Genomic DNA, 26,492 nt, shown 5'->3' on the forward strand with positions numbered 1-26,492 from the left:
TGGTGGCAGGTTCCCACTATGTAGCCCTGGATGATTTGGAACACACTATGTATGTATGTATGTATGTATGTATGTATTTTGGTGGCAGGTTCCCACTATGTAGCCCTGGATGGCATGGAACTCACTATGTAGACAAGAGATCTGCCTGCCTCTGCCTACCAAGTGCTGGAATTAAAGGTATGTGCCATCACATCCACCTCAGGGCAGTCATAATTAACAGCCAATGAAAGAGGAAAAGTTACAAGTAACTTGTATTCAGCATTCATCCCTTTTACCATCTTCTTATAAAATACCACATACACTTGAAATTTCTAAAGAAAACCATTCTTGAATGTATGATCGTTAAGTTGAATTAGAGAAAAACATAGTATCGTTCATACAATTAGACTGTGGTGATAGTTACACAACTCTGTGGGTCTATTAAAAATTAATTAGCTGTACAACTTGAAACAGGTGGATTTTATGAGACGTAACCTTCAGGACTCAGAGCAGCTCTTGTTTTTTGGGTTTTAGTCTTCCAGAGAAGAGGTACGATACCACTGTAGCCCCAAAGAGCCAGTCTGGACAGTACTTGCCATTGCTATTTTCACATTGTCTCTGACGTGCATACGGTCAGCATCCTTCTCCGGCACTGGATCTGAGCTGTCCAGGTATGCCAACAAGCCTGGTGGCTAACAACAAAATACAAAATCCATATTCAAAACAAAAGAAAATCGCTGTCAAAACCCAAACACAGTAACACTATAATTTGGTCACTGGGGCAACTTGTGCGGATGTCCTAGAGTGCATGACTTTTCAGTTAGGGTATGAATAACATCATAAATTCCATCTGATAGGCATAGAAAAAAAGCTTTTATTTTCCTCAGTGAACTCACCAAAATGCGTTTCAACAAGTTTGTGGCGGTTGTATTATCAGCTGTCCAGAGTCCCACTAGATGTCTACTTAGCTGTCTGAAAAAAGCAGACGTTGAGAAGGGTTTCTGCTTTAGCTATGCTAGAACAGAAAGGAATTTTAAAGAACAAATTTCATAATTATAAGAAATATGGCTACATAAAAATAATTTAGATGTTAAAAACTGTCAAAATTTAATATACAATGGGGAAGAATTTGAGAAACTATTTCAAATATTAGTATTTCATAATTTCCTCTAAATTAAAGTGCTTCGCTAACAGCTACACTAATTTGCTTTAGAGCACTACTTTTTTTTATTTTTTATTACATTGGTTTATTGAGTGTGTGAGTGTGCGTGCATGAGTGTGCATGTGAGTGCATAGGTCACAGAGTTCAGAGGACAATCTGTGGGGGTTGTTTTCAGCTTTCACTGTGAGTTGGTATTCACCTTTCATTTTGTCTGGGTCCAGGAGACTAGACTCAGTTTGGTAGGTTTGGTGGCCAGTGCCTTTTCTAAGTAAGCCATCTGAGTGGCTTGAATTTTTATTATATGAATATGACATAGGTTCTTATCTATTTAAAGAAATCAAAAATTAAAATATGTGTACAGACACCAATTAATTTGATTTGATACAGTTAATTTGTTACTACAAATACTGACAAAAGACGCACAAGGAAGTTATGCTACATCTAAAGTCAAAACTGAAATGTCAGAATCAGGTATGCTCTTGGTAGTTGAGAGGGTCACCTATCAGAAGCCATAAAGTTAAAATGGTACAACTCATGCAGCCTGGAGTAAACAAGGCAACTGATGTTTCTTTTCACTTAAGTGACTAGTGGAAAAAAGATGCTGGTCAAAGATTTGGAACAAGCCTAAAACAGGGTAGAAATACGGTTAAGATCTTTTCCTTTCTCTTTTCTTTCTTTATAAAGTAGAATACCTAACTGATCAAATTTTCTAAAAAATTAACCCTGAAAACTTCCCATGTGGGACTGTGTGATGCAAACAGTCCCAGGAAACAAAACGGCCTGGGTCTATACTGAAGATCCAGAAGTTTCTAGAATGCCTTCTCTAAGCTCCCCTCCCAGGACTGTGTCAAGACTCTGACACGCATAGAAAAAGAACCAGACCCCACCCTCCCCCAATTCTATCCCAAATTATCCATGAACAGAGACAATAATCATTCCACCATAAACCTTCATGGAACTGGGAGGAGGATCAAAAGAAGGTGGAATACTTGCACGATCCTAACGCTCTGTTCATACAATGTAGAAATATGACCTAAACAGAAAGATAGATATGGGAATTAGACAACTTACCTGTTTGTAAGCATGCGTTGATCTGAACTGATTGTAAACATCGCAGTGTGCAAGTGTCGGGGTAAGGCGCCCTCACTTAGGGCAAGCTCCTGCATCTTAGTAGCAATCTCTTTGTCACCTTCCTTTGGAAAAAGGGAAAGATGGTCCCTAAAAAGCTATCTAGAACTCTGCCAGCTTTATAAAATCAGTCCTGCAGCTTGACACAAAGAATCAAGTAGTATACCATAAAATAAAAGTAACTTCTAGTTATCCCCACAAAACACCAGGAACTGCAGCTAATGTTATGTCTTTGGAATGAAGCTTAATTTCCAGCTAAATTTACCTTATGAATTATGCTTTGTTGAATTTAATATTAAAAGTAGGATGATTTCTTGAGTGTTTATCAACTAATCACAGGAAAAGGTGGCATAGGGAGAATAGCAATTCCTATCAAAGACACATACAAGTCAGGCTTACTTTTGTTACTTTTGTTATTAAAGGACAGTGTGATGTGGGGCAACACTTTATCCCAATCCTACTTCACATATACAGACTTATTTTGGCAATAGCAACACACCAGGACTACTGAAAATACTGAAATATAATCAGTATATAAATACTGAATATAAATACTAAAGATAATCCAAACATTTTGACTCTAAAAGGCAATGTGATACGTAAGATACTCCGCTCTATGAAGCAGCCAAGATGCTTGTGTGAATAAGAAAGTACAAGCACATAACACACAAGACAAATGCAAGCCTGGAACATAGCACCATGTGTGTGCACATCATTATGTTCTGTCCTGTCTGAAAGACAGGGTCTCAGTACATAACTCTTGTGACTTAGACCTTGCTATGCAGACCAGATTGACCTCCAACTCAGAGATTCACATGTTTCTGTCTCCAGAGTGCTGGGATTAAAGGTGTGTGTCACATACCTGGACCACACGTATCACTTTGAATAGTATGCAATCTGAGGGTAAACTCACCAAAATGCCTATGTATTTTTCAGTGATTAAAAACAGGTTATTTTTATTTGTCACTTGTGTTTATTTTTACTGAAAATCAGAACATTTCCTTCAAGGTTTACATACATTTGCACTACTTGCCAAGATCGTGTACAAATTATATCTTTCAGAGACATGAGGTCTAATCACTGGCTATAAATTGAATGTGATATCTGTCTGGGAAGCCCAAGGTCAGTGCCTTGCTAATAAAGGATGAATGCTTCAATTATAGGAATGGCAAACGCTGGAAGAACAGTGTCTAGAGAAGACTGACATCAGGTCCTAACTGTGCCTGGCTGCCATAAGCTCTGCGAAAGTGAAGGATGTGGTAGCCATTTTAGAACCTATTAGCTAGAGCGGGAAATTTAGAATTCAGCAATGTATATATACACTAAACGTGCATGACAGAAACAAAGCAAACTTTGGTGTTCTAACCAGTTTGACATCTATATCTTTAAAAAAGTTTTCTTTGCATACAAATACTTAAGGGCAAACTAATTCTTTGCTTTTCATCAAGTTGTTTTTATGCACCACAACAGTCAAGTTTTGTGATGAACAGAATCTCACATTTCATCTGAACTGCTAGTATGACATAAAAAGGATACAAGAATTCAAAAGCCAGTTAGACTAATGTCACTATAAACATCACAGAATGCAGCTGCTATTTGGTAACTATGATTTTACCTTTCAATTTTTTTTTAAAGATTTTATTTTATTTTTGCCTGTTCTTATCTATGCACCAAATGCGTGCGTTGCTCACAGAAGCCAGAAGAGGGCGACAGATCCCAAAGACTGAAATGAAAGACTGCTGGGAACCACCATTTCAGTGCTGAGAATTGAACCAGAATCCTCTGTAAGAGCAATCAGTTCTCTTAATCACTCAGCCATCTGTTCAGCCCATGAATTTATCTTTTAACAGCAGGAGGCTAAAGCACTGACCCTGCTGAAGCAGCATCTCACGGCTACAATGAGTCCTGATGCCTACAGCTTAGCGACTACAGCAGAGACTTCTGCTCACTCACAACGGCATCCTTGTCCCGTTAACTTTTCCACAGCAGATCCCGGCACAGCCTCCATACCTCAAATTCAATGCACCCACCATCAGCGAAAGGCACAGGGAAGAAAGCTGACTTTATGACACAGCAAATAAGCAAGGTTTGAGGCTGGAGACGACAGTATAAATATATTTTCAGAGTGAGTTCTAAGCTCAAACTCTGAATAAAGATCTAAAACTGTCTTTCTTATCTGGAGAACTGAAAGTTTCCCAAAGGCTGAATGGCAATGTTGTCAACGTCAGTTAAAAGAATCAATCAAAATTCCAGGAACTTTAAGATTTCAAAATTATTCTCTCACCTCTATTATTGCCTTCATAACCAATCCAGCTCCCTTTACAATTGCCATGGAAGGATGCTTTAAAAATGAAAGGGAAAACATCAGTGAATAAGAGAGTTTCATTCTGACACATTTAGCTGCCAGGCCTAAGGAGTACACACAATTTGGGCAACGAAAAGCAACAAACTAGGAAAACCAATCAGGAAAAAATACATATCTAAGTCAGATCAGAGTTAAATTTTAAACAAGCTGGTCTACGTAGGTGGAAAGCAGGCAACACTTACATGAATAAAAATATATACAATCATTACCTGAATTTGAATGATTTGAAGCAAGCACTAATAATACTAAAATCTCATATATGTAAACAACATGTATGAATTCAACACATACTACAGCATCATGTGAAATAACAAATGCTTCCCAGTGTTTATAAACAATGTGGTTAAACTCATTTGATTATTTGGACATTTGTAAAGAAAGGGAACTTTAAGCTCACCACCACCACCAAAAGTAAGTTTTTCACTTGATAAAGTAAAAACAACAGCAGTCAACAGCACATGAAATACCAAGAAACCTGCAATTAAAAATCTTCTATGGGAGCTCACCAAGGCCAGCTGGACTGGGAGTGATGGAGCATGTGATCAAAATGCACACTCTAAATGTGGCTGGCAATGAAGGCTGACTGAGAAGTCAAGAACAATGGCACTGGGTTTTGATTCTACTTCATGGACTGACTTTGTGGGAGCCTGGTTTGTTTGGATGCTTACCTTTATAGACCTGGATGGAGGGGGGAAGACCTTGGACTTCCCACGGGACAGGGAACCCTGACTGCTCTTAGGACTAGAGAGGGAGGGGGAGGTAGGGAAGGGGAGGAAAAAGGGAGGTGGGGAGGAGGTGGAAATCTTTAATTAATTAAAAAATCTTCGGACACAGTGATGTCCACGGCTACACTGCACAATGGAAGCCCTCACACACTATTTAACTCTCTGATCCAGCTGTGGGTAGAGCTCAGCAACAGACTGCTTGCCTGGTACACAGCCAAGGCCCTGAATTACTGATCCTGCACTGGAAAGGGTGGGGAAGTAACAATTCTTCATGTAATCATTCAGTCAGTGCAGTCATTAGACAGGCTCACCTGAAAGAGCTTAAAGAGGGTTCTTCCATTGGAGGCTACCATCTCTAAGAGCATATCAAACTGCTGCCCTTCGGTCGTCTCACTATATGGAGCACAGAGGGCAAAGGTAAGGAAGTCCAAGAGTGAACTAATTACTAGTGCACCAGTACCATGATCCTGAAAGAAAGCAGTACATTGCTTAGAACAGACACAGTGAGCTCCAGTTCCAACACAGCAATGACAAGTTCATTTCTCTTAATTCTGGTGTCAGACATAAACAATGACCTGAATTTTTCAACAGATTCAAATTTTCATGAATTTATTTATTAGCTAACAAATAAATTATTTATTAATTATTTATTATTATTTATACTTATTTATTTATTACTTATTTATTAGCTAATAAAGCAAATCCATTGCTTATTATCTTCAAAAGAAACAATTAAAATTCAGTCAAAGTTCAAGAGACTATTCCAAATTTCTCAAAAATGCATTCTACCTAAAGTTAATCTGTAACTGAGTGGGACAAAGAAAGAAAGCAATCACAGGCCTGAAAACTAGCTCAGCAGTTAACTTTTTGTTGTTTTGTTTTTCAAAAGAGGGGCTTCTCTGTGTAGCCCTGGCTATCATAGAACTCACTCTGTGACTCTGTAGCCTCAAACTCTGAGATGTGCCTGCCTCTACCTCCTGTGTCCTGGAATTAAAGGCACGCAGTTAACACAGCAGTTAACGTTTGCTGTGCTTACAGGCAACCTGAGTTCAGACCCCAGCACCCACATAATGGCTAAGCTCACAACTACATTTAACTCTCGTCTCAGGGGATCTGATGACCTCGTCTGACCTCCATAGGCACTGCACCCACGTGGCACAGACATACAGGCAGGCAAGATACCCACATACATTAAAATTATTTTAAAAAGCAATCTAAAAATACTTTTAGAATTGTGCCAATGTGTTTGTATTCACAGAATTTCTGTCCTCTAAGATGTCCAGTGCCTGAGAGACTAGTTGTCAGTTAAGGAAGACTTATTTTTAGAACAATTTATTTCATGACATTTTCTAAAGAAGAAAAAATTCTGAAATATCATTATAAAAGTCCAAAGGCATTTACTGGTACCCTTCTCCATTTGATGTATTAGCTAACAACAAAAATTAACAATCTTCAGTTGCTATATTAGTTAATAAAATGCACAAATATTTTGTCACTAGTGTCAAAGATGAAACAATTCCCAATTGAAGAATGAGCTTTGTGACAAAACAAGTTCATACTGCATTTCTAGAAAATCTCTGTATCACATTTCCCATGAAGGAAAGGGTAGTTACAACTCACCACGTGGGAATTAAATTTCTCCAGTAAGTTTTCCAGAAACTTCTTTGAAGAGAGAAGAGAAGCTTTGTTTAGCTGCTCCTGTCTTAAGTCATAGTCATCATGCATGGGCTATTGATTAAAAAGAGTGAAATTCAGAAGCAGTATTCTGTGCTGGCGTCACAAAAAAAGGCATTTATGGAGAATGTTCACTTCACGTGGAAGCAATTAAAAACCATAGCCTTTAAATCACACAGCAGAAAGGAAACTCGTGATGAGAAGCAGGCACAACTGCCAGTTTCTCTAGTGTCTGATTAGGCCTGATGACTCCCTGACAAAGAACCCAACACGTTCTTATTCAATACACAAGCAATGCCTTTCTCAGTTACAGGCCTTTCTCACCAAAAGGAAAATAGTCCCCCACACCAAGAATTTTATAATTTAAATTTGAAATGATGAAACTTGGAATTTGAAAGCAAGTGCTAAAATTAGTGAAGTAGCAAACATAGAGATTGCTGAGTAGTTAAGAGCTCTCACTGGCTGCTCTTCCAGAGGTCCTGAGTCCAATTCACAGCAACCACATGAGTGCTCACAACCACCTGTAATGAGAGCTGGCGCCCTCCTGAGGAAGAGACTTGGTCAGTCTTCTCATCAACTTAGAGGATGAAACCCAATACGGACAAGTTCAACAGAATTGCCATATATGGGCTACCCATGCATGTTTCAGCATTGCCAGGGCACACATTTCATTTTTTTCAGCTGTCCTTTGACTGCATGCCTGCATAGTGGTCAGAAGTAGAGTTGGGACCCTGACCGAATAAGAGGCTTAGGCAAGGTAAGGGTGACTCAGCTGTGAAACACAACTGTCAGGATTAACCACGGTCATGCACACAGCCAATTCCAACACCAATGAAAACTCAGCCTGCTTCACTTATGGTGTGGGAGAATTGTCTGTATTCTGTCAATCATATTTTAATAAAATACTGATTGGCCAGGCAGGCAGTATAGGTGGGAAAGCCAGACAGGAAGTAGGGGTGGAGCAAAGAGACTGGGAGTATTCTGGGAAGCAGGAAGCTCCCTCCGCCATTCCTGTGCAGACCACCGAAGAGGCAGCATGTAACCTGCCCAGCTGAGAAAGGTACTGAGCCCTGTGGCTAACACAGATAAGGATAATGGGGTAACAAAAGTTATAAGAGCTAATAAGTAGCCTGAGCTAATGGGCCAATCAGTTTGGGCCAATCAGTTTATAATCTTATGGAGTCCTGTGTGTGATTTTTATTGGGGCTTGCTGGCTGTGGGGTACTGGGCTGGACAGATACCCCAACAAGCCGGCCCTCATGTTACACACCTATCTTTGTTTTATGTTCTAGTTTAACTCTTCAACAGGACTATATGAAATAGTTAAGATAATAAACTTTTAATCCACTTCGGGGAATAAAGACAAGGTGTTATACAGTGATTATGTATGTTTGTCCTCTATCACTGATTGCCTATAAAGCTTTGCATACAGAAAACGGCCAGATAGTGCACAAAATACTGAGGTACATCAGAAACTTGGCAATACACAACAGCTGTCACTCTCTCCACAGTGTGTCGTAAAAAGCAAGATCATTATCACTGGACTTTCATGTGTTGCTTCTTCAGCTACTGTCATTACTCCAGCTTAACATCTCATTCTTTACATGACAATTAGGTCTACCAGCCTCTAACTTTTATCTCTGCTCTATGTTCCACCAGAATGGGTTTTCTGAAAGCCAAACCTGGTCTTGTAACTGCTCCTTTGTTTGGAAAAAACCGTTCAGGTGATCCTTATATAAAGTATAAAACCCAATCTTTGTTCTGACAGAGGCTTTTCAACAACCGTCTCTGCATATACCTCTAGCTTCAAGTACAAATTACCCACCTTTGCCCATTCCACACAGACATCCCAATCATTAATCGTAGTGTTTGTTGCTTCTCACACATGCCTTTGAACAAACCATCTTCTATGCCAGGCAAGGCCTACTAGCCAGAACTGAAAGATCTCTACTCCAGTTTTAAGATTAAGGTCAAATATGGGATCTGAGAAATACTGAGAATCCTTCCTCTCACCACCACTAAAGACTGGTAAGGGCTGCCCCTCAATGGTGCCATGGCCTCCGCTTCACACTGCACACAAGTCTGCCAGACTAGGCTGCTAACAATTTGCACAGGAACTATTTCCTAAAAGTTTTATATCTAGCACATAAAACACCATTTAGTACATATATTATGCTAATAAATGTTAACTAATAAACAAATGGCCATGAGAACAATTTAAGAAATGCACAACTGTGGACTTTATTGGTAAAGAAAACCCGGATTTATGGAAATAGAACCCTCCAGCCACTTGAGAATACTTACACACATGAGGGCACAGAGCATATCAACAGCTGCGTGGACGACACCATTGTGGCTTCTCTTGAGTGCTTTCACTACCTTCACTCCAAGGCGTTCCCGAAACCTTTCAGAATAAACACCAAGTAGAAAATCAGAACATTTTTTATTAAAATTACAAGTCATCTTGAGTTTTCACAGTGGCACGGCATCAGCTGCATTCTCTGAACCCCACCTCTGGGATGTACTTTCCTAAGCCTCCCTATTTGCTTTAACAGGAAACTTTTTTAATATTAAGGAAAAGGCAAATAATTACTCAAATTCATTAACATACAAGTCAGTGATAATATGGGGCCAATATCCCATATCAGCTCCATCTACCTTCCCTTTTCATTGCTCATGGATAAACTACCAAATCACCGTATATAAGTTATTACATCTAGTTAACATGAAGAAATACTCTTGGATAGGTAGGATCAACATAGTAAAAATGGCAATCTTACCAAAAGCAATCTACAGATTCAATGCAATCCCCATCAAAATCCCAGCACAATTCTTTACAGACCTTGAAAGAACAATGCTCAACTTCATTTGGAGAAATAAAAAACCCAGGATAGCCAAAACAATCCTGTACAACTTCTAGAGGCATCACCATCCCTGACAAGCTCTACTAGAGCTATAATAATGAAAAAAGCTTCGTAATGGCACAAAAACAGGAGGACCAATGGAATCAAATTGAAGACCCTGATATTAATCCATATGAACACTTGATCTTTGAGAAAGAAGCCAAAATTATACAATAGAAAAAAGAAACCATCTTCAACAAATGGTGCTGGCATAACTGGATATTACCATGTAGAAGAATGCAAATAGATCCATATCTACCACCATGCACAAAACTCAATTCCAAATGAATCAAAGACCTCAACATAAATCCAGTCACACTGAACCTCACTGAAGAGAAAGTGGAAAATAGCCTTGAACGCATTCACACAAGAGATCGCTTCCTGAATATAACACCAGTATCACAGACACTGAGATCAACAATTAATAAATGGGACCTTCTGAAACTGAGAAGCTTCAATAAGGCAAAGGACATGGTCAACAAGACAAAATGGCAACCTACAGAATGGGAAAAAAAATCTTCACCAAGCCCACACCGGACAGAGGGCTGATTTCCAAAATATGCAAAGAACTCAAGGAACTAGATATCAAAATATCAAATAATCCAATTTAAAAATGGGGTACAGACCTAAACAGAGAATTCTCAATAAAGGATCTCAAATGGCCAAAAGGCACTTTAGGAAATGCTCGACATCCTTAGCCATCAGGAAAATGCAAATCAAATGACTCTGAGATATCATCTTACATGAGTCAGAAAGTCCAAGATCAAAAACAAGGATGATAGGTTATGCTGGAAAGGATGCAGAGTAAGGAAAACACTCCTCCACGGGAGTGCAAGCTTGTACAGCCACTTTGGATATCAGTATGGTGGTTTCTCAGAAAATTGGGAATCAATCTACCTCAAGACCCAGCAATACCACTCTTGGGCATCTACCCAAAGGATGCAGACCTATACCACAAGGACATCTGCTCAACTATGTTCATAGCAGCATTATTTGTAATAGTCAGAACCTGGAAAAAACCTAGATCCCCCTCAACTGAAGAATGGATAAAGAAAATGTGGTACATTTACATAATGGAATACTACTCAGTGGTAATAAACAACGACATCTTGAAATTTGTGGGCAAATGAATGGAACTAGAAAAAAAACATACTGAGTGAGGTAACCCAGACCCAGAAAAACAAACATGGTATGTACTCACTCATAAATGGATATTAGACATAAAGCAAAGATTAACCAGCCTATAGTCCACAAAGCAGAGAAGACAAGAAATAAGGAGAACCCTGAGAGAGATACACAGATTCTGCTGGGAAGGGGAAGTAGACAAGATCTCTTTAGTAATGTGTCATCATTGAGGGACAGGGGAGGGTGGTAGAGGAGTGGGGAGGGAGAAGGGGAGCGTGGGGAGTGGAGAGGTACATGAGGAATTGGGAAGATGGAGTTGGGTGAAGAACAGAGAGGGAGAGCAAGGAAAGAGATACCTTGAAAGAGGGAGCCATTATGGGGTTAGCAAGAAACCAGGCACTAGGGAAATACCCAGGAATCTACAAGGATGACTCTAGGTAAGAATTTAAGTAATAGTGGAGAGGGCACCTAAACTGCCCTTCCCCTGTAATCATATAGGTGACTACCTTAATTGTTATCATAGACCCTTCATCCAGTATCTGACGGAAGCAGATGCAGAGATCCAGACTAAGCACTGGGCCAAACTCCTGGAGTCCAGCCATAGACAGGGAGGAGCGATATTACAAGCAAAGGGGCCAAGACCATGATAGGAAAACCACAGAAACAGCTGACCTGAGCTAGTGGGACTGACAACTAGGGAACCTGCATAAGACCAAACTAGGCCCTCTGAAGATGGGTGATTGTGTGGTTTGGGCAGTTTGTGGGGCCACTAGCAGTGGAACCAGTATTTATTCCTAGTGCACGAACTGGCTCTCTGGAGCCCATTCCCTATGGAGAGATACCCTGTTCAGCCTAAAAACAGGGAGGAGGGCCCTACTCCTGCCCCAGGTGATGTGATAGACTTTGTTGACTCCTCATGGGAGGTCTCACCCTCTCTGAGGAGTGGATGGAAGGGGGTAAGATGGGAAGAAGATGAGGTGAGCAGGAGGACTGGAGGGAGAGGAACCTGGAATTGGTATGTAAAATAAGATTGTTTTAAAAAGAAAAGAAAAAAAAGAAATAAATTACTGAGTATTTTCTATCTTAAGATGTTCAAAATCTTTAAAGTTAGGTCCAAAATACAACATGAATTATTTTTTAGTCATAGAGACCAAATCCAGGCCCTAGCATTGAAGTTGCAAGCCCTCTCCCACTCTCTGGCTAACTTACTTTGGAAGCTGAGTGAAGGCCAGAAAACCAGCTTTGGAGGCTACAAGCCTCCTCACAGCTTGGAACTGGCTCTCAAGTTCTGCATTTGAAGCAACAACATCTCCTTCTTGGGACAACAATGCCGTTATGGCATTATTGATTAGCTTTTCCTTGTTTTCTGAGAAGAGACCCTAAGTAAAGAAAGAGTAAGTAATTGGGTGGAGTTTCCATAACCAAAGTCAATTACAATGAGCAAGAGTACAACACAATGTATCTTACATCCTGTGTTACTGCATGCAGAACTCCGCTGTAGGAAATGTTAGCGTTGAATCTAAATACAGCATCAGCGAAATTGCCATCTACAAAGAGATGAAAAAGTTCAAGAGATTTAAAGCTTTGCATTACTAGTTTTTAAACTACTGTCATGTTGGTGGGTGGAAATGCAATTGTATTAAAGCAAGTACTTACTAGGAGGTGTGGCTAGAAATCTGAGGTGAAGACTTTCAACTTCCTCATCTATAGGCATGCTGAGTAACCCCCATCGCTGACCTTTGTGGGTCGGTGTCATCTTAACACAAACATCTCTGTTACCAGAGGCTCTTACTCCATCCAGCAAACTTGCTAACAAGGAATCTCTAAGCAAAGTTAAAAGTAAAAAGCTTTAAGTTTGATACCTAAGGGGACTCTGGGTCCAGAATGCAGCACAGGCTTTTCTGCAGGTAATATGCTAGGGGGTGCACTAGGGTTCAGTGGGCAGCATGAATAGCAGAGTTCCAGCACAGACTGCACAGTCATAGCAGACCTCCACTGCTACTCTGTGACCTGGTATCAGGCAGACAGCACTCTGGTTTTCATGTTTCTTGGGTTTTGGTGTCTAAAGATTATCTATCTTTACCATCTTTTCTTGGGTCTGACACACAAATCACAAAATTCACTCCATGAAAATCTTTCATAATTTTGTATAAATTAAAACAGTTGGACAATCATCATGATTCAGTTTTTATTCATTTTGACTACCACAAAAAGTTTCTTAGTGTCTTTTTGTACAGACCTGATCACAGATGGGCTGCATCTACTTAATATAGTCAACAAAGCAGAATCACACAACATGTAGTCTCATGTGTCTTGCTTATATTGTTCACCACCTGTTTTCAGGACTCACCCTAATTGCTCATGGACACTGTCTAAACTGCTGAAGAGCCATCATCCACTGTGTGGATACACAACACTCTGGGTACTGACTCAGTTCATGATACAAGCACTGTCTTTAGTTTTTGGCAATTCTGAAATGTTACCACAAATATAAGTGCTTCTTGGCTGTATGTGACAGAATCGCTGACAAGACAAGCTTCATCAGAATTAGGTTAGCTTCTGGATACGCGCATAAACACAGATCAGGTTAACTGAGGTCATTTAAAATATGTAGCAGGGTGGGAGGAGAGGGGAGGTCAGAAGGGGAAGAGGAGGGAAAAGGGGGAGGGGAAGGAGAACTTGAGGGAATGGAATAGTCGAGATGAAGAAAGGACAGAGGTGAGAGCAAGGAAAGAGTTATTTTGATTGAGGGAGACATTGTAGGGCAAGCAAGAAACCTGGCACTAGAGAAATTCCCAGGAATCCACAAGGATAACCCCCAGGACCCTAAGCAATAGTAGAGAGGATGCCTGAACTGGCCTTGCCCTGTAGTCAGACTGATGAATATCTTAAATGTCACCACAGAACCTTCATTCAGCAACTGATGGAAACAAAGGCAGAGACCTGTAGAGGAGCACTGGGCTGAGCTCCCAAGTACAGTTGAAGAGTGTGAAGAATGAGAATATGAGCAAAGAAGTCAAGACCATGATGGGGACACCCACTGAAACAGTTTACCTGAGCTAATGGGAGATCACTAGCTCCAGCTGGACAGGGAAGAAACCACTGAATTCTCTGAATGTAGGTGACAGTTGCATGGCTGGGCAGACTGTGGGGCCACTGACAGTGGTACTAGAATTTATCTCTACTGTTTGTACTGACTTTTAAAGAACCTATTCTCTTTGGATGAATACCTTGCTCAGCCTAGATATAGTAGGGAGGGCCTTGGACCTTCCCCAAAGCAGTGTGCCTTACCCTCTCTGAGGAGTGGATGGGGGGTAGGGTGGAGGGGGAAAGTGAAGAGAATGGAAGGAGGGGAGTGAATGGGAACTGGGATTGGTATGTAAAATGAAAAAAGATATTTTACTTTCTTTTTTAAAAAACATTTTAATTTTACTTGCATGAATAACTTCAAAACAGTTTTTTATTAGTAACTGGCTCTAATTTTAATAAAGATTTCTTGAAATGAAAAAATAAAACATGCAGCAATATCATCTCCCAAGTTAGATAATTTCTAAGTTCTAAATTATAACCTTTGTTTTTTATCCCTCACTGACCAATTCCTTTGCTCTGCACATACTATGATCTCGAAATGATGAACAGTAAAGTAGATACACATGCACACACAAACCCTACCTTTCTGTTGACGAGTATTTCCGAACCTGCCCTTTTATAAATTCAATGGTAAAAAGTTGTGGGTTTTCCGAGTCACAAACCAATGCAAACACCTAAGGGAAAAAAAATACAAACAAAAAGTTTACCAAAATCCCTAAACATTTAGCTCTATAGTATTTCATTGTAAAAACTAGGTATCTTATAAAGTCAATTAAAAAAATGCAGCCTGCTTTAATGTCAGAATTGAAGAACTATTTAAAAATTTTATTCACATTTTATATACAACTATGGAAATAAAAGTTCCATTCTTTGTAGATTTGGAAGGTAATGTTTATGATCTCCATTGCCCTAAAACTAATAAATATAAAGGTTAATAATTAAATAGATTATGCTTGTTTCCATTTCTCTTCTGTTGTTGTTGATTTCTGAGACAGGGGTTCATGTTGACCAGGCTAGTCATGAACTTGCGATGTAGCTGAAGCTGGCCTTGAACTACACACACACACACACACACACACACACACATCCCGCTTCAGCCTTCCAAATGCTCTCAATCTCCTAAGTGAGTCATCACATCAGCCTGTTTCTCATTTCTTAGGAATGAATAAGTATATTAAAACAGAAGTTTAGTCAACTTTATCAGTAGGAAGCTGGCCCATCTAAGTGAAAAAAGCTTACTCACTTCTCCCAAGGGCTTCAAGGTTGCAATATTATAGGTTGCTGGATCTCGTTCTACTAAACATGTTTCTGTGACTGCTAAAACTCTCTTCACAGGTTCCTTTGAACAGTAAAATGGAAATATATTTAAAAGTTATTAAAGAAAGCTGTCAAAACTCCAGAACACATTTTTATGTTCAACACACAGATCTTACCGAATGTCTAGGAGATATTTTTTGGACCACAAACTCTGCCAAAGATGTAATAGACTCATCAGTGCTGTATTTTCCAAAGCGAAGATTCAAATATTGCTCAAATTCTAAAGGTTCTTTCCTGATCCGCAGTGAGATCCCTATGTAGTTGCCAGCATGTTCTATTGCACTTTTAATAATCTCTTCTCTTTGCTCTGATGCAAATAAATGCTGTACAGATATTGAAATTTCTAAGTCAGGATTCAAAAAACCAAAACGGGACCATATTTACTCAACACACATGAAAGAGATTAATGTAACAATTCTAAGACAAAAAGCAACAGAACTTATTGGGGGTAAGTAAGCAGTGTATTGTAGTTAAAAACAAACACAAATTAAAACACATAGTCGCAATAGGAAGCCTTAAATGAACTCAGCCAATAGAAATTACACCATAGCTTCTCAGAGTCTGGTTATCACCACTGGTACCAAACAGCATGCTACTTTCCAAGGAAGAGCCCAAGCCTATGGAAGCTGGTGGGGACTGTGGAGTAGGAGTCCCCGTTTCAATCAAGGCAGCTCTAAGTTGAACTGTTTTAGATGGTAATTTTCTTGTAAAATTATGTTAAATATTTTAATGTTTATCATTATTGGACACTGTTGCTACAAACCAACTGTCAAGGCAATAAAAGGAATGTCCCAACAGTTTCACCTTATTGCTCCACAATATGGCCTAGCTGAGTAACTGTGACAGTTAGGTTGTTACATGACTGTATTAGGCACATTTCCTGTCAAGAAGTCAAACATAGCAAATGTCTGTGGGCAGGAGACTTTGTTACTTTAAAATGAGGGGAAACAGTCTTTTTCCTTTGGACTTTTATGTTTTGTTTCTATACTCAGATATAACAAAATATCTACCCTGTTCCTAGATTAGTGAAACCAGGATTCTATCTATCCAACAGAAAGCCTGAGACAGAAAAGGGCTAACAGCACATGGCATGTTATATAAATCATGTTATTTGCATGCCCATTACTCTGCTTGCTTTCCTTTTGCTACCATCTACCTTCTTATGTATCTCAGTGATCTGGTACTGCCTTTGCTCTGCTACCCTGGGGATGGCATTTTATTCAAAGAACACTAAATTTTGAGACAGTGTTCCCTGGCCACTAAGGCAGCTACAGGAACTAGGACTATCAAGGAAACGTGCAGTTAGAGCTCTCCAATTTAGACACTAGTGCTTACATATGAGGCCAAAGGTTTAAGTTTTATTAGGCAAGATTCTGCAAAGATGGTTCTATCCAAACAGAAAAGCTTCCATTACTAATAGGATTTCAGTACTGCAAGCAGTGTCTGATGTCTCCCAGTCTCTCTGATGTCTCTTAGTAACTCAAAATGACAAGAGAAAACCATGCTGCAGGTCCCAGACACACTCATGCTTCTTCTTACAAATGGCTCAACAGAGGACAGAATTCCCTGTAACTAAGGAATTCCTGAATTACAGTTTTCAAAGAACGCTTAGATACTTTCGGGTATGACATGATGCTGATAAAAACTGCAGCACCATTTATGAAATGCTAATAAGCAATGTGTATGAGTGTGCGCACACACACACACAAACACAATGTCTGCATGTTATTCTCCTCATTTTAGAGACAGAAAACAGATTCAATCTTATGTATCTCTGACACTACAGTCTGCCAGACTCCTGATATCACCCTTCAGCCTAGTGTATAGTCATGTGTGTGTGGAGGCCAGAAGACAGCCTCAGGTGTTGTTCCTCACCTCTCTCCACCCCCTCCTGGAATTTACCAAGTAGTATAGACTAATTAACTCCCAAGATCCAGTCTGTCTGTCTCTCCAATGCTAGGACAGATACACTGCCATTCCCAGTTATTATTATTAAAATGTTCTCTGTGGATCCATCTCAGGTCCTCAAGTCCTTCATCAACTGAGTCAATGTCCGAGACTTCAAAACTCCCTTTGAAAATGTCTTTTCAAAAATACTACTTACCAATCTACTAAATCCTCCATAAAGTATACAAAATCCTCCTTGATAATCAGAAAGATCTACGAAGCCTTCAATATTCCTATAGTCATAGGAACAAAGTACTCTGTTGGTTACAGGATTTATCTGGTCAAAGCCTCCAGGAGTTACTTCCAGAATCACAGGCTTCCTTGTATCACTCCAGTGGTGCTTATAGCAGTTATATCTCTAGAGAGAAGCACAGCATTACCTTCAGGGTCAAATGTAAGCCAAACTCTAAGCTTTAATAGCTACTCTCCCAACTCAACTGTGAGGCTGTTAATTTTAGCTAGGAAGAAGGGGAAGAGGATAGGAGTGTTTATTTCATTAGAATGTTCATACAAACTGAAGACATTATATTCTTTCTTTATTAGCCAAGACTAAGGTTTACACTATGCTGTGAACGATTCTTAAACTACCTTATACAGCTCTAAAGTGGAAAGAGGAAACAAGAGGAAATGCAGCTGGCAAATGGATGTACCTAGAGTTCCAGCCACTCAAAGGATGAGGCAGGAGATTGCTTGTGCCCAGGAGTTCCAGGGCAGCAGACGCAACACAACTAGATCCTGTTTCAAAAATCAAACAAAGCAGCAAAAAACCCAAAACAAAACAACAACAACAAAAAACCTTCAAACCACATACGGCATAAAGTCTGCCCCAAAAGCAAACCCTAATATCACACACAACACACAGCCACACCTCAAAAGCAGACCCCAAAATCACATACAACACACAGCCACACCCCAAAAGCAGACCTAAAATCACATACAACATACAGTCACGCCATCAAAGGAGACTCTAAACAGAAGGTGAATGTATTCTGAGTGAGTTAAGGAAAAAAGATTTTGACTTTTGATTAGGTTGAATTTCTGGGCAAGTCACAGTACTACATTTAAATAGTGTGTTAGCCCAGTTATATTAACATACAATTTATCTATATCCAAAAAAAAAATTTCTGAAGTCAAAATTTTACCAGTTGTATGACTTCTAGGATTTCTTAAACACACCACTAAAAGGTTACCTCTGAGTTCTGACCACAGCAGTAAGAAAGTGCCCTGGGGATGCGGAGATCCCTTGCAAATCAGAGTAGTAGGGCATCAGATGTCAGCATGAGAATAGCCTTTTACTGTTCGGTGGTGCTTTCCTACTAGGCTTGCTAACACACCCAAACTCACTCTACAGGATATTCTCCATTTCTCTCAACTGACAGCAGTTGCTAATGGAAATATATCATTATCTCTAAGATCTATTGTTGAGGCCAAGCCTAAAGGACTTTAGAAGTCCATAATTTAGTGTACAGCAAAGGTGACAGCAGGACTCATGACCAAGTTCATCTTATGTAATCACTACTTATATAAGCCCAGCATTTGAAATGCAGCCCCCACCTTATTCTGGGGAGGTACAGGTGTCACTTCCTCTACTAATACTGTCCTAGCTCTGTGTTTGACAGGTAGCAAGTGACTGGAACTAAAAGGGGAGGTTTCGGGTGCAGAACTGAGATAATTAAGATAAGCACACCAAGCTGTGATTCACACAAATCCGACAGAAGCTCCTCAGTGACAATAATCAGTGGCTCATCAGCTGACATGAAAGTGTTTAAAATGGCTCCTGGGCAACCAGCCAAGGGCTAGCACTGAAATACACGAGGCTCTGGAAGTTTAAACCAACAGAAAAATGCCCACAGGAAGAACTGAAGTTTAAAAGGAGAGGGTCAGTTCTGTAGCACATGAGAATCTACTTCTAACTTCAGCAGGAATAGTGGTTCCATCAGTGCTAGAATGGAAGGCTTTATTTTCTCCATTGGAAAAGTAGAAACAGTCAGACAATCTGCAATCCTCATTACCTGGAAGGCTGAGACCAGAGATTGTCTGCCTGGGCTACTGAGGAAGTTCAAGGCCACCTGGGAGCAACTTAATTAGACCCTATCTCAAATTTTAAAATCTGAGGACTGCAGACAGAGTTCAGTGTGGAGAAGGCCTTAGGTTTAATCTCTAGTACCAGGAAAATAAAAAGTGCAAATAAACATAAAACCCATTCATGGTTAAGAAATTTAATATTTCATGAGAAAAACCAAAACTCCTCATCACTTCTCCCCGAATCTCTCATTTAAGCTTTGCAGTGACGCACTAAAGAGGTTCAGCTGGTAAAGTCAGGGCTGTACTAAGCAAATGATTTTCCCTAAAGCTGCTAGCACCATGCCAGCACCATGCTGGCATGAGCCAATACGGGAACATTCAGAAAGATAGAACCAAACCTCCCAGACCTTAAATCTTCAATAAACCAAACTGCTACCAGTTCTAACAGCACTGCCTGCTGCAGTGTGGTGAGGACTAGTGTCACTGTCTGGAGCACTGTAAGAAGCACTGAAATGGCTGCACTGCTTAGAGATTTATTTTCTGTGTACAAATGTCTTGTTTGCATGTGAGCCTGTGCACCATGTGTGCACCTAGTACTGGCAGAGGTCAGAATCTGGTTATGGGATCCCTTGGAACTTGGAATTGGAGTTTCTAATGGTTGTGAGCTGCTATATGGGTGCTAGGAACCAAACCTAGGTCCTCAGTAAGAACAACAGACACTCTCAACTGCTGAGCCAGCTCTCTAGTTCCTACACCATTTTTAATGCCTTGGTTTTTGAGTGGATGATTTTTTTTTCTTATCTGACAAAAATAAGTCTGAAACCTGTTTCCTGATATTTGACCTTCCTGTTAAATTACAATTCATTTATTTCTCATGTTAAGAGGCATTAAAGTTTTATTTCCCTTGGACTTTACTGTAATAGGAACACACAGGTCGTGGAATGATTTCTACAATGAGGACAACATTTAGTCATGTAAGAACACACATTGATAAATGTCAAATCTTACCCTTCCTGTGATTTTTCCCTCTGCAAAGTCAGTTCTAAATCTCTGAAAGAGAAAACACAGGTAAGGAAAGCTCATGAGCCAGCCTTTTATACCCCAAACAGGTAAAAGTCACAATTTGGTAATTATGATGCTAAACTATGTTATGAAATTTATAGTTTAAGGATAGTTAATAAAAATTGTGGGACTTCATTTCCTATGGAAGGATACCTTGCTCAGCCTAGATACAGGGGGAGGGCCTTAGTCCTGCTTCAAGTGATGTGACAAACTTTGTTGACTCCCCATGGGAAGCCTTATACTGTCTGAGCAGTGGATAGGGGGAGGAGTGGGAGGAAGGTGGGTGGAGCAAGAGGAGAGGAGGAAGAGGGAACTGAGATTGGTATGTAAAATAAAAGATTGTTTAAAAAAAAAACCAAAAAAATATTGTGGGGTTTTACTGATGAACAAAAGAGATTAAACATATAATGTTTTGAAATATATGTACATTTCAAAAGACTAGCACACTATTGAATATAAAGAACTTCCAAATTTTGTTTTCTTTTGTTTATTTGTTTTAATGGGAAAGACAAAGTTTCACTGTCAAGTTAAAGGTTAATAAAGAGCAGAGCGGGTACAGGGTCAGACAGCAGAGCGGGCACAGGGTCAGAGTGCAGAGCGGGCACAGGGTCAGACAGCAGAGCGGGCACAGGGTCAGAGTGCAGAGCGGGCCCTGGGTCAGAGTGCAGAGCGGGCACAGGGTCAGAGTGCAGAGCAGGCACAGGGTCAGAGTGCAGAGCAGGCACAGGGTCAGAGTGCAGAGTGGCCCTGGGTCAGAATTCAGGACTCAATGTAACCACTTCACTTGTAGAAGCAGAGAGACCTGCAACTTTAAACATATGGGTGGTCTCACCAAAGCTTCCGTAAGTAGCTCTGTTCTGTGCTCTGTAGAAAACTTCAATGTTTCTGACTTTTTCCCACTTCCTTTACGAAATGTGAGGTTGAACTCTGTTCCTTGTCCTTTTCCAACAGGGCTGATGCTGCAAATGTCTCCATAAGGCCACTGGCAAAAAGAAAGGAAGCCCTTAACTTTTGCTCTGAAATAATCAGATGTAAAGTTTGTTTTCATTTCTTTCATTCCATATCCACTGCTTAAAGGAACAACATTTCACAAATACTGGAGGTTGAAGAGTGAGGAGCGGTGTTTATAGCAATTCCACAACTCAACTTCTCTTAAAGGTTTTTAACTATCAGAGACAACAACAAAAAAATTATGATTTTAATGCTATTAATATAAAACAATTTAAGTAAGTGAAAAGAAATAGGGAATACTATTTCATGATTGTATTCATTAAGAACATATAAAACATACCTAATTTAGAATTAAAAGAAGCCAGATTATCTTTAAGCATGTTTACTTATCCATTTTCAATTAGTCTTGCCTTTACAAACAAGCCATTTTAATTCTCCAGTAAGTCTGTGAACAACTAAATTTGTGACATAACTAATAAGCTTGAATAATAGTAACAACTTTAAAAACGGACTAATTTTATAAATGAGATTGCTAGAGACTAGAAACAGTAGTAACATAAACTAGCCATTCCTTTGAGAGCCTAAACAGTGTACACACACACACTTTACTTCTAGTCCTAAGCACAAAGCACATGCAAACACCTATCTACAGACTGACATTTTTCTCCTGAAGTGCTGACTTCAACAGGTAAAACAGGCTGCAATACTGGCTTTTAAAAGTTCATATAAACCTTTAAACAGCTTCTAACATTAATTACCTGATTTGTTACTTCTAAGGTATTGGGATTATATGTAGTAACTGCATGGGTTCCAACTGAAAAGACTCGCTTATACCTACAAAGAAAGACAAGCTTACATTTAGTTTTAAGCAACAAAATTTTTTAGTTGAATACATATGATACTAACACAAAATGAACATAAATAGAAATGTGTTGGCTGATCAGTGGCGATTAAATACAGTTTATTTTTATGTTTTCATATTTAATATCCTAAAATATTATCAGATTTAAAACCCAAGCACCACTTATTTTATTGGAAACTATTAATGTTCCTGCATAGAAAATATGACCTCTTCACAAATGTGATGATGTTAGCACAGATTTAAGTCAGTAAAAGGCATGAGCCAAGGATGCTGAAAGAGTTCTAAATAGGACATTTTTCTTTTAACAAGATGTTGCACATGGCTAATTCTTTCAAAGTATCCTTTCATCAAAGCCACAGTGGGAAGGAGAGAAAGCTATGGGCCTGAAACTGCCTAATAAAGCACATAAGGGAACGGCAATCCCTACTTAAGCAACCACCTGTTTTGTGTCTGCTGCAACTTTAAACACTCGGGAGGCCTGCACCACAGGCAAGCAACATTTCACTTCTCACTTTATTGTCTTTACTCAAAGTAACATAAAAAAACAAGAAAAGGCACTTGAATTATCAGTAATTCTCATGAAGAGGAGCTTATACTGATGATAAAGTAGAAACTTAACTAGAAAAACATTTAAAAATAAAGACAGCTCTTTAGATATAAACATTAAAATAAACAGAATATTAGCTAGAATAGAATAATAAACAAAATGTAAGGAAAAAATGGGAACAAAAAAATTCACTACCACAGATACAAAATTAAGAAAAAATATTATCTATAATAGTTTATGCAGATAAATTTCAAAATTAAGAATAATCATTGCACAAAACTTTAGAAAGCTGTGAAGAAAGACAATACCTAAAACACCAGACTCAGCAGTCTCCAGAGGAAAGAAACTGGCAACACCCATGATTTAAAAGCTGTAGACGAGAGTAAAGGCAGCATCTAAACTCTTTAAATGATACTAAACCCAGTGACTGAACAAGGAAAACCAAGACACTGGTCTGCTTTTAAAGCAAGCATAAATAATAATCAAGTAGCTTCTTAAAATCAAGGAAGATTTAGAGAAACAAATTTCAGTTAGAAAAAAACTATTCATGACTAAAAACAATTATTGAAATACTTGTATTCAGTAGTATTTTAATTATAAAAATGGACACTAAAGTAAATCAAATACTTTCCAGACCTCTAAGTTTTTCTGTTAAACAATATACTAAAAACATGTACAGTATATTGATCCAAAGCTACTACTAGACTCAGGAGAACACATCAAGCTTCTATTAAAGACGGGGTAGTCAACTACACCGAAATAGCCTGTAATATTTGGGGGTCTATGCCAGTGCTCTTGGCTGTGCTTCAGAACCTGACAGTGATAACCCACTGCTGAAGACACCATATACTTGAGTCACAGAACATGGGACTATTAAGCTGGTCCCGACTTGGAAGCTTCATTCATGTTGGCTAGCTTCTGCAGTGTTTGGAGGTGCATACGCACTATCAGAAGAGAAAAGCAATCATTAGTCTTACCCAGCTATGAACTGTGGGAGCTACAGTGATGACAAGCCTGGCAAGAAATGCCCACTGGTACAAGAGTGGCACAACTGTATGGGAGTAACTAATTGCTTTCTGCCTGGGTTTAAGACCACTCCACAATACGGAACCCATACCTGGCACCACTGTTGGGCCAAGGCCCTGTGACTATACCAGTTACAGCCCCTGAGGAGAACCTACCATTATAATCCTACTAGACAGGAACAGTATGAAACTGACTCTAATGACTCACTCTTATACCCATATATCAGTGATTCTCAACCTGTTTCAGAGAAGCTTCTATTGGAAGATGGTGATTAACACAGGACCCACAACTGGTTATGGCGCTGAGTGTGGAATTTTCAGTCCTAAGTGGCACATAAATCTATCAAACCCCCTTCTCCCAAGGCTCAGGATCATTGTAGAATAGGGAATGGAAAGAATGTAAGAATCAAAGGTGGTAAACAACTACAGGGAAGTGGTTCTTTCAGACACAACAAGTCAGCTTCACATGTGAACGCACAATTGTGACATATATAAAACCTGTGTAAGGTCAAACCATACCAAATCCTACCATGGAAAGAGGGACACACAGTGCCACCCTGACCAAAGAAACTACTGCCAATTAACAGCTGCTGGGAAAGGAAGCCAGTTTAAGAGTATAGCCCCTGTTAATCAACCACACTTCAATGGAAGGCCACATATCCAAGAACATATGAATACACAAACTGAACCTGAAAAGTATTAAAACCAAACAAACAACAAAAAAACCCATCAGAGATAAGAAATATTTGTTTATTACCATTTTTATCTAATCAGCATATTGTATAATAATAATGCCAAAGTTATTTCCACATGGGCAAAAAAAATTGATAGGATGTGAATTTTTTTCTTCTAAAATTTATATTTTTATTAGTTTTTTATATTATTTTATTAATTTTTTATTGAGTTCTAAATTTTTCTCTGTTCCCCTCCCTGCCTCTCCCCTCCCCTCTTCAACCCTCTCCCAAGGTCCCCATGCTCCCAATTTACTCAGAAGATCTTGTCTTTTTCTACTTTCTACTTCCCATGTAGATCAGATCTATGTAAGTTTCTCTTAGTGTCCTCATTGCTATCTAAGTTCTCTGGGATTGTGGTTTGTAGGCTGGTTTTCTTTGCTTTATGTTTAAAAAACACCTATGTGATAACTGTGATAACTGTCTTTCTGTGTCTGGGTTAACTCACTCAATGTTTTCTAGCTCCATCCATTTGCTTGAAAAATTCAAGATGTCATTATTTTTTTTTCTGCTGTGTAGTACTCCAATGTATCAGATTTTCCTTATCCATTCTTTGGTCAAGGGGCATTTAGGTTGTTTCCAGGTTCTGGCTATGACAAACAAAGCTGCTATTAACATAGGTGAGCACATGATCTTGTGGCATAATCGAGCATCCTTTGGATATATACCCAAAAGTGGTATTACAGGGTCTTTAGGAAGGTTGCTTCCTAATTTTCTGAGAAATCACCACACTGACATCCAAAGGTGTTATAGCAGCTTGCATTCCCACCAGCAATGCAGAAGTGTTCCCTTTTCCCCATAACCTCTCCAGCATAAGTTGTCATCAGTGTTTTTGATCTTGGCCATTCTTACAGGTGTACAATGAAATCTCAGAATTGTTTTGATTTGCATTTCTCTGATGACTAAGGATGTTGAACATTTCCTTAAGTATCTTTCAGCCATTTTAGATTCCTCTGTTGAGAGTTCTCAATTTAGGTGTGTACTCCATTTTTTCCCCCATTGGATTATATGTTCTTTTGGTGACCAATTTCTTGAATTCTTTGTATATTTTGGAGATCAGACCTCTGTCTGATGTGGGGTTAGTGAAGATCTTTTCCCATTCTATAGGCTGTCGTTTTGTCTTGTTGATGGTATCCTTTGCTTTACAGTTTCAGGAGGTCCCATTTATTATTTCTCTCAGTGTCTGTGCTGCTGGGGTTATATTAAGGAAGTGGTTTCCAGTGCTAATGTGTTCAAGTGTATTTCCCACTTTCTCTTCTATAAGGTTCAGTGTGTCTGGCTTTATGTTAAGATCTTTGGTCCATTTGGACTTGAGTTTAATACACAAAGTTGAACAGAGAGATGGGGTTGCTGGATGCAACTGGACAAGGAGGCAGGCTTATTATATAGATAAACAAGGAGGGAGGATTTATGGTACACAGCTGGATCAAGAAGACAGTGTTGTGGGAGCTCCTTCTGCTCCTTCAGCCAATAGCCTTTAAGATACCAGCCCACTTGGGAGTGTTCTCTTCTACTATAAATGCAGCTGTAAAGCCTGCCCTCACTCTCTAAACTCTGTTCTGTTCCCCGTTCATGCAGAGGACTGTGATCTAAGACAGTGATCTGTGAGTTTCCCCTAAATAAATAATCTTTTATTATACATAATTCTGAACTAGTGTGGGATTATTTTGTAACTTCTGTTATCATCTGGCACCCAAACGTGGGAACCAGTCCACACTTTTTGGGATCGGTCCACCAGCTGCGTGGCACACTGGGCACTGACTCTCCCGCCCACGCCTCAGGCGCAGCAGGCTGCTGCTGAGTGCTCCCCAGCTCTCAACCCACACGCTGCCTCTCTGTGCATTACATGCCAGCCCACACATTGCTGCCTGTGA

General features: G+C 39.5%; 1 protein-coding gene across 4 annotated transcripts in view; it reads right to left on the reverse strand.

Annotated features, from left to right (window-relative positions):
- Positions 1-26,492, reverse strand: part of Dnajc13 (DnaJ heat shock protein family (Hsp40) member C13) — a 121,642-nt gene that overhangs the window by 66,377 nt on the left and 28,773 nt on the right. For all 4 annotated transcript variants that reach the window (XR_015001866.2, XM_048416817.3, XM_085689652.2 and 1 more), the window contains 17 exons: positions 22,212-22,287; positions 21,335-21,484; positions 20,449-20,490; positions 17,573-17,773; positions 15,585-15,791; positions 15,395-15,490; positions 14,734-14,825; positions 12,718-12,884; positions 12,529-12,608; positions 12,271-12,440; positions 9,338-9,437; positions 6,980-7,087; positions 5,671-5,826; positions 4,554-4,610; positions 2,213-2,334; positions 876-951; positions 576-671 (listed from right to left, as the gene is read on the reverse strand). Coding sequence is in view for 3 of the 4 variants with exons in the window: in XM_048416817.3 (XP_048272774.3) it covers positions 576-671; positions 876-951; positions 2,213-2,334; positions 4,554-4,610; positions 5,671-5,826; positions 6,980-7,087; positions 9,338-9,437; positions 12,271-12,440; positions 12,529-12,608; positions 12,718-12,884; positions 14,734-14,825; positions 15,395-15,490; positions 15,585-15,791; positions 17,573-17,773; positions 20,449-20,490; positions 21,335-21,484; positions 22,212-22,287 (1,996 nt within the window). In the remaining variant the exon portion in view is untranslated. The remainder of the gene's footprint in view (positions 1-575; positions 672-875; positions 952-2,212; positions 2,335-4,553; positions 4,611-5,670; positions 5,827-6,979; positions 7,088-9,337; positions 9,438-12,270; positions 12,441-12,528; positions 12,609-12,717; positions 12,885-14,733; positions 14,826-15,394; positions 15,491-15,584; positions 15,792-17,572; positions 17,774-20,448; positions 20,491-21,334; positions 21,485-22,211; positions 22,288-26,492) is intronic.

This window comes from Myodes glareolus, chromosome 4, assembly GCF_982192425.1.
Source record: "Myodes glareolus chromosome 4, mMyoGla1.1, whole genome shotgun sequence".
NCBI lineage: Eukaryota > Metazoa > Chordata > Mammalia > Rodentia > Cricetidae > Myodes > Myodes glareolus.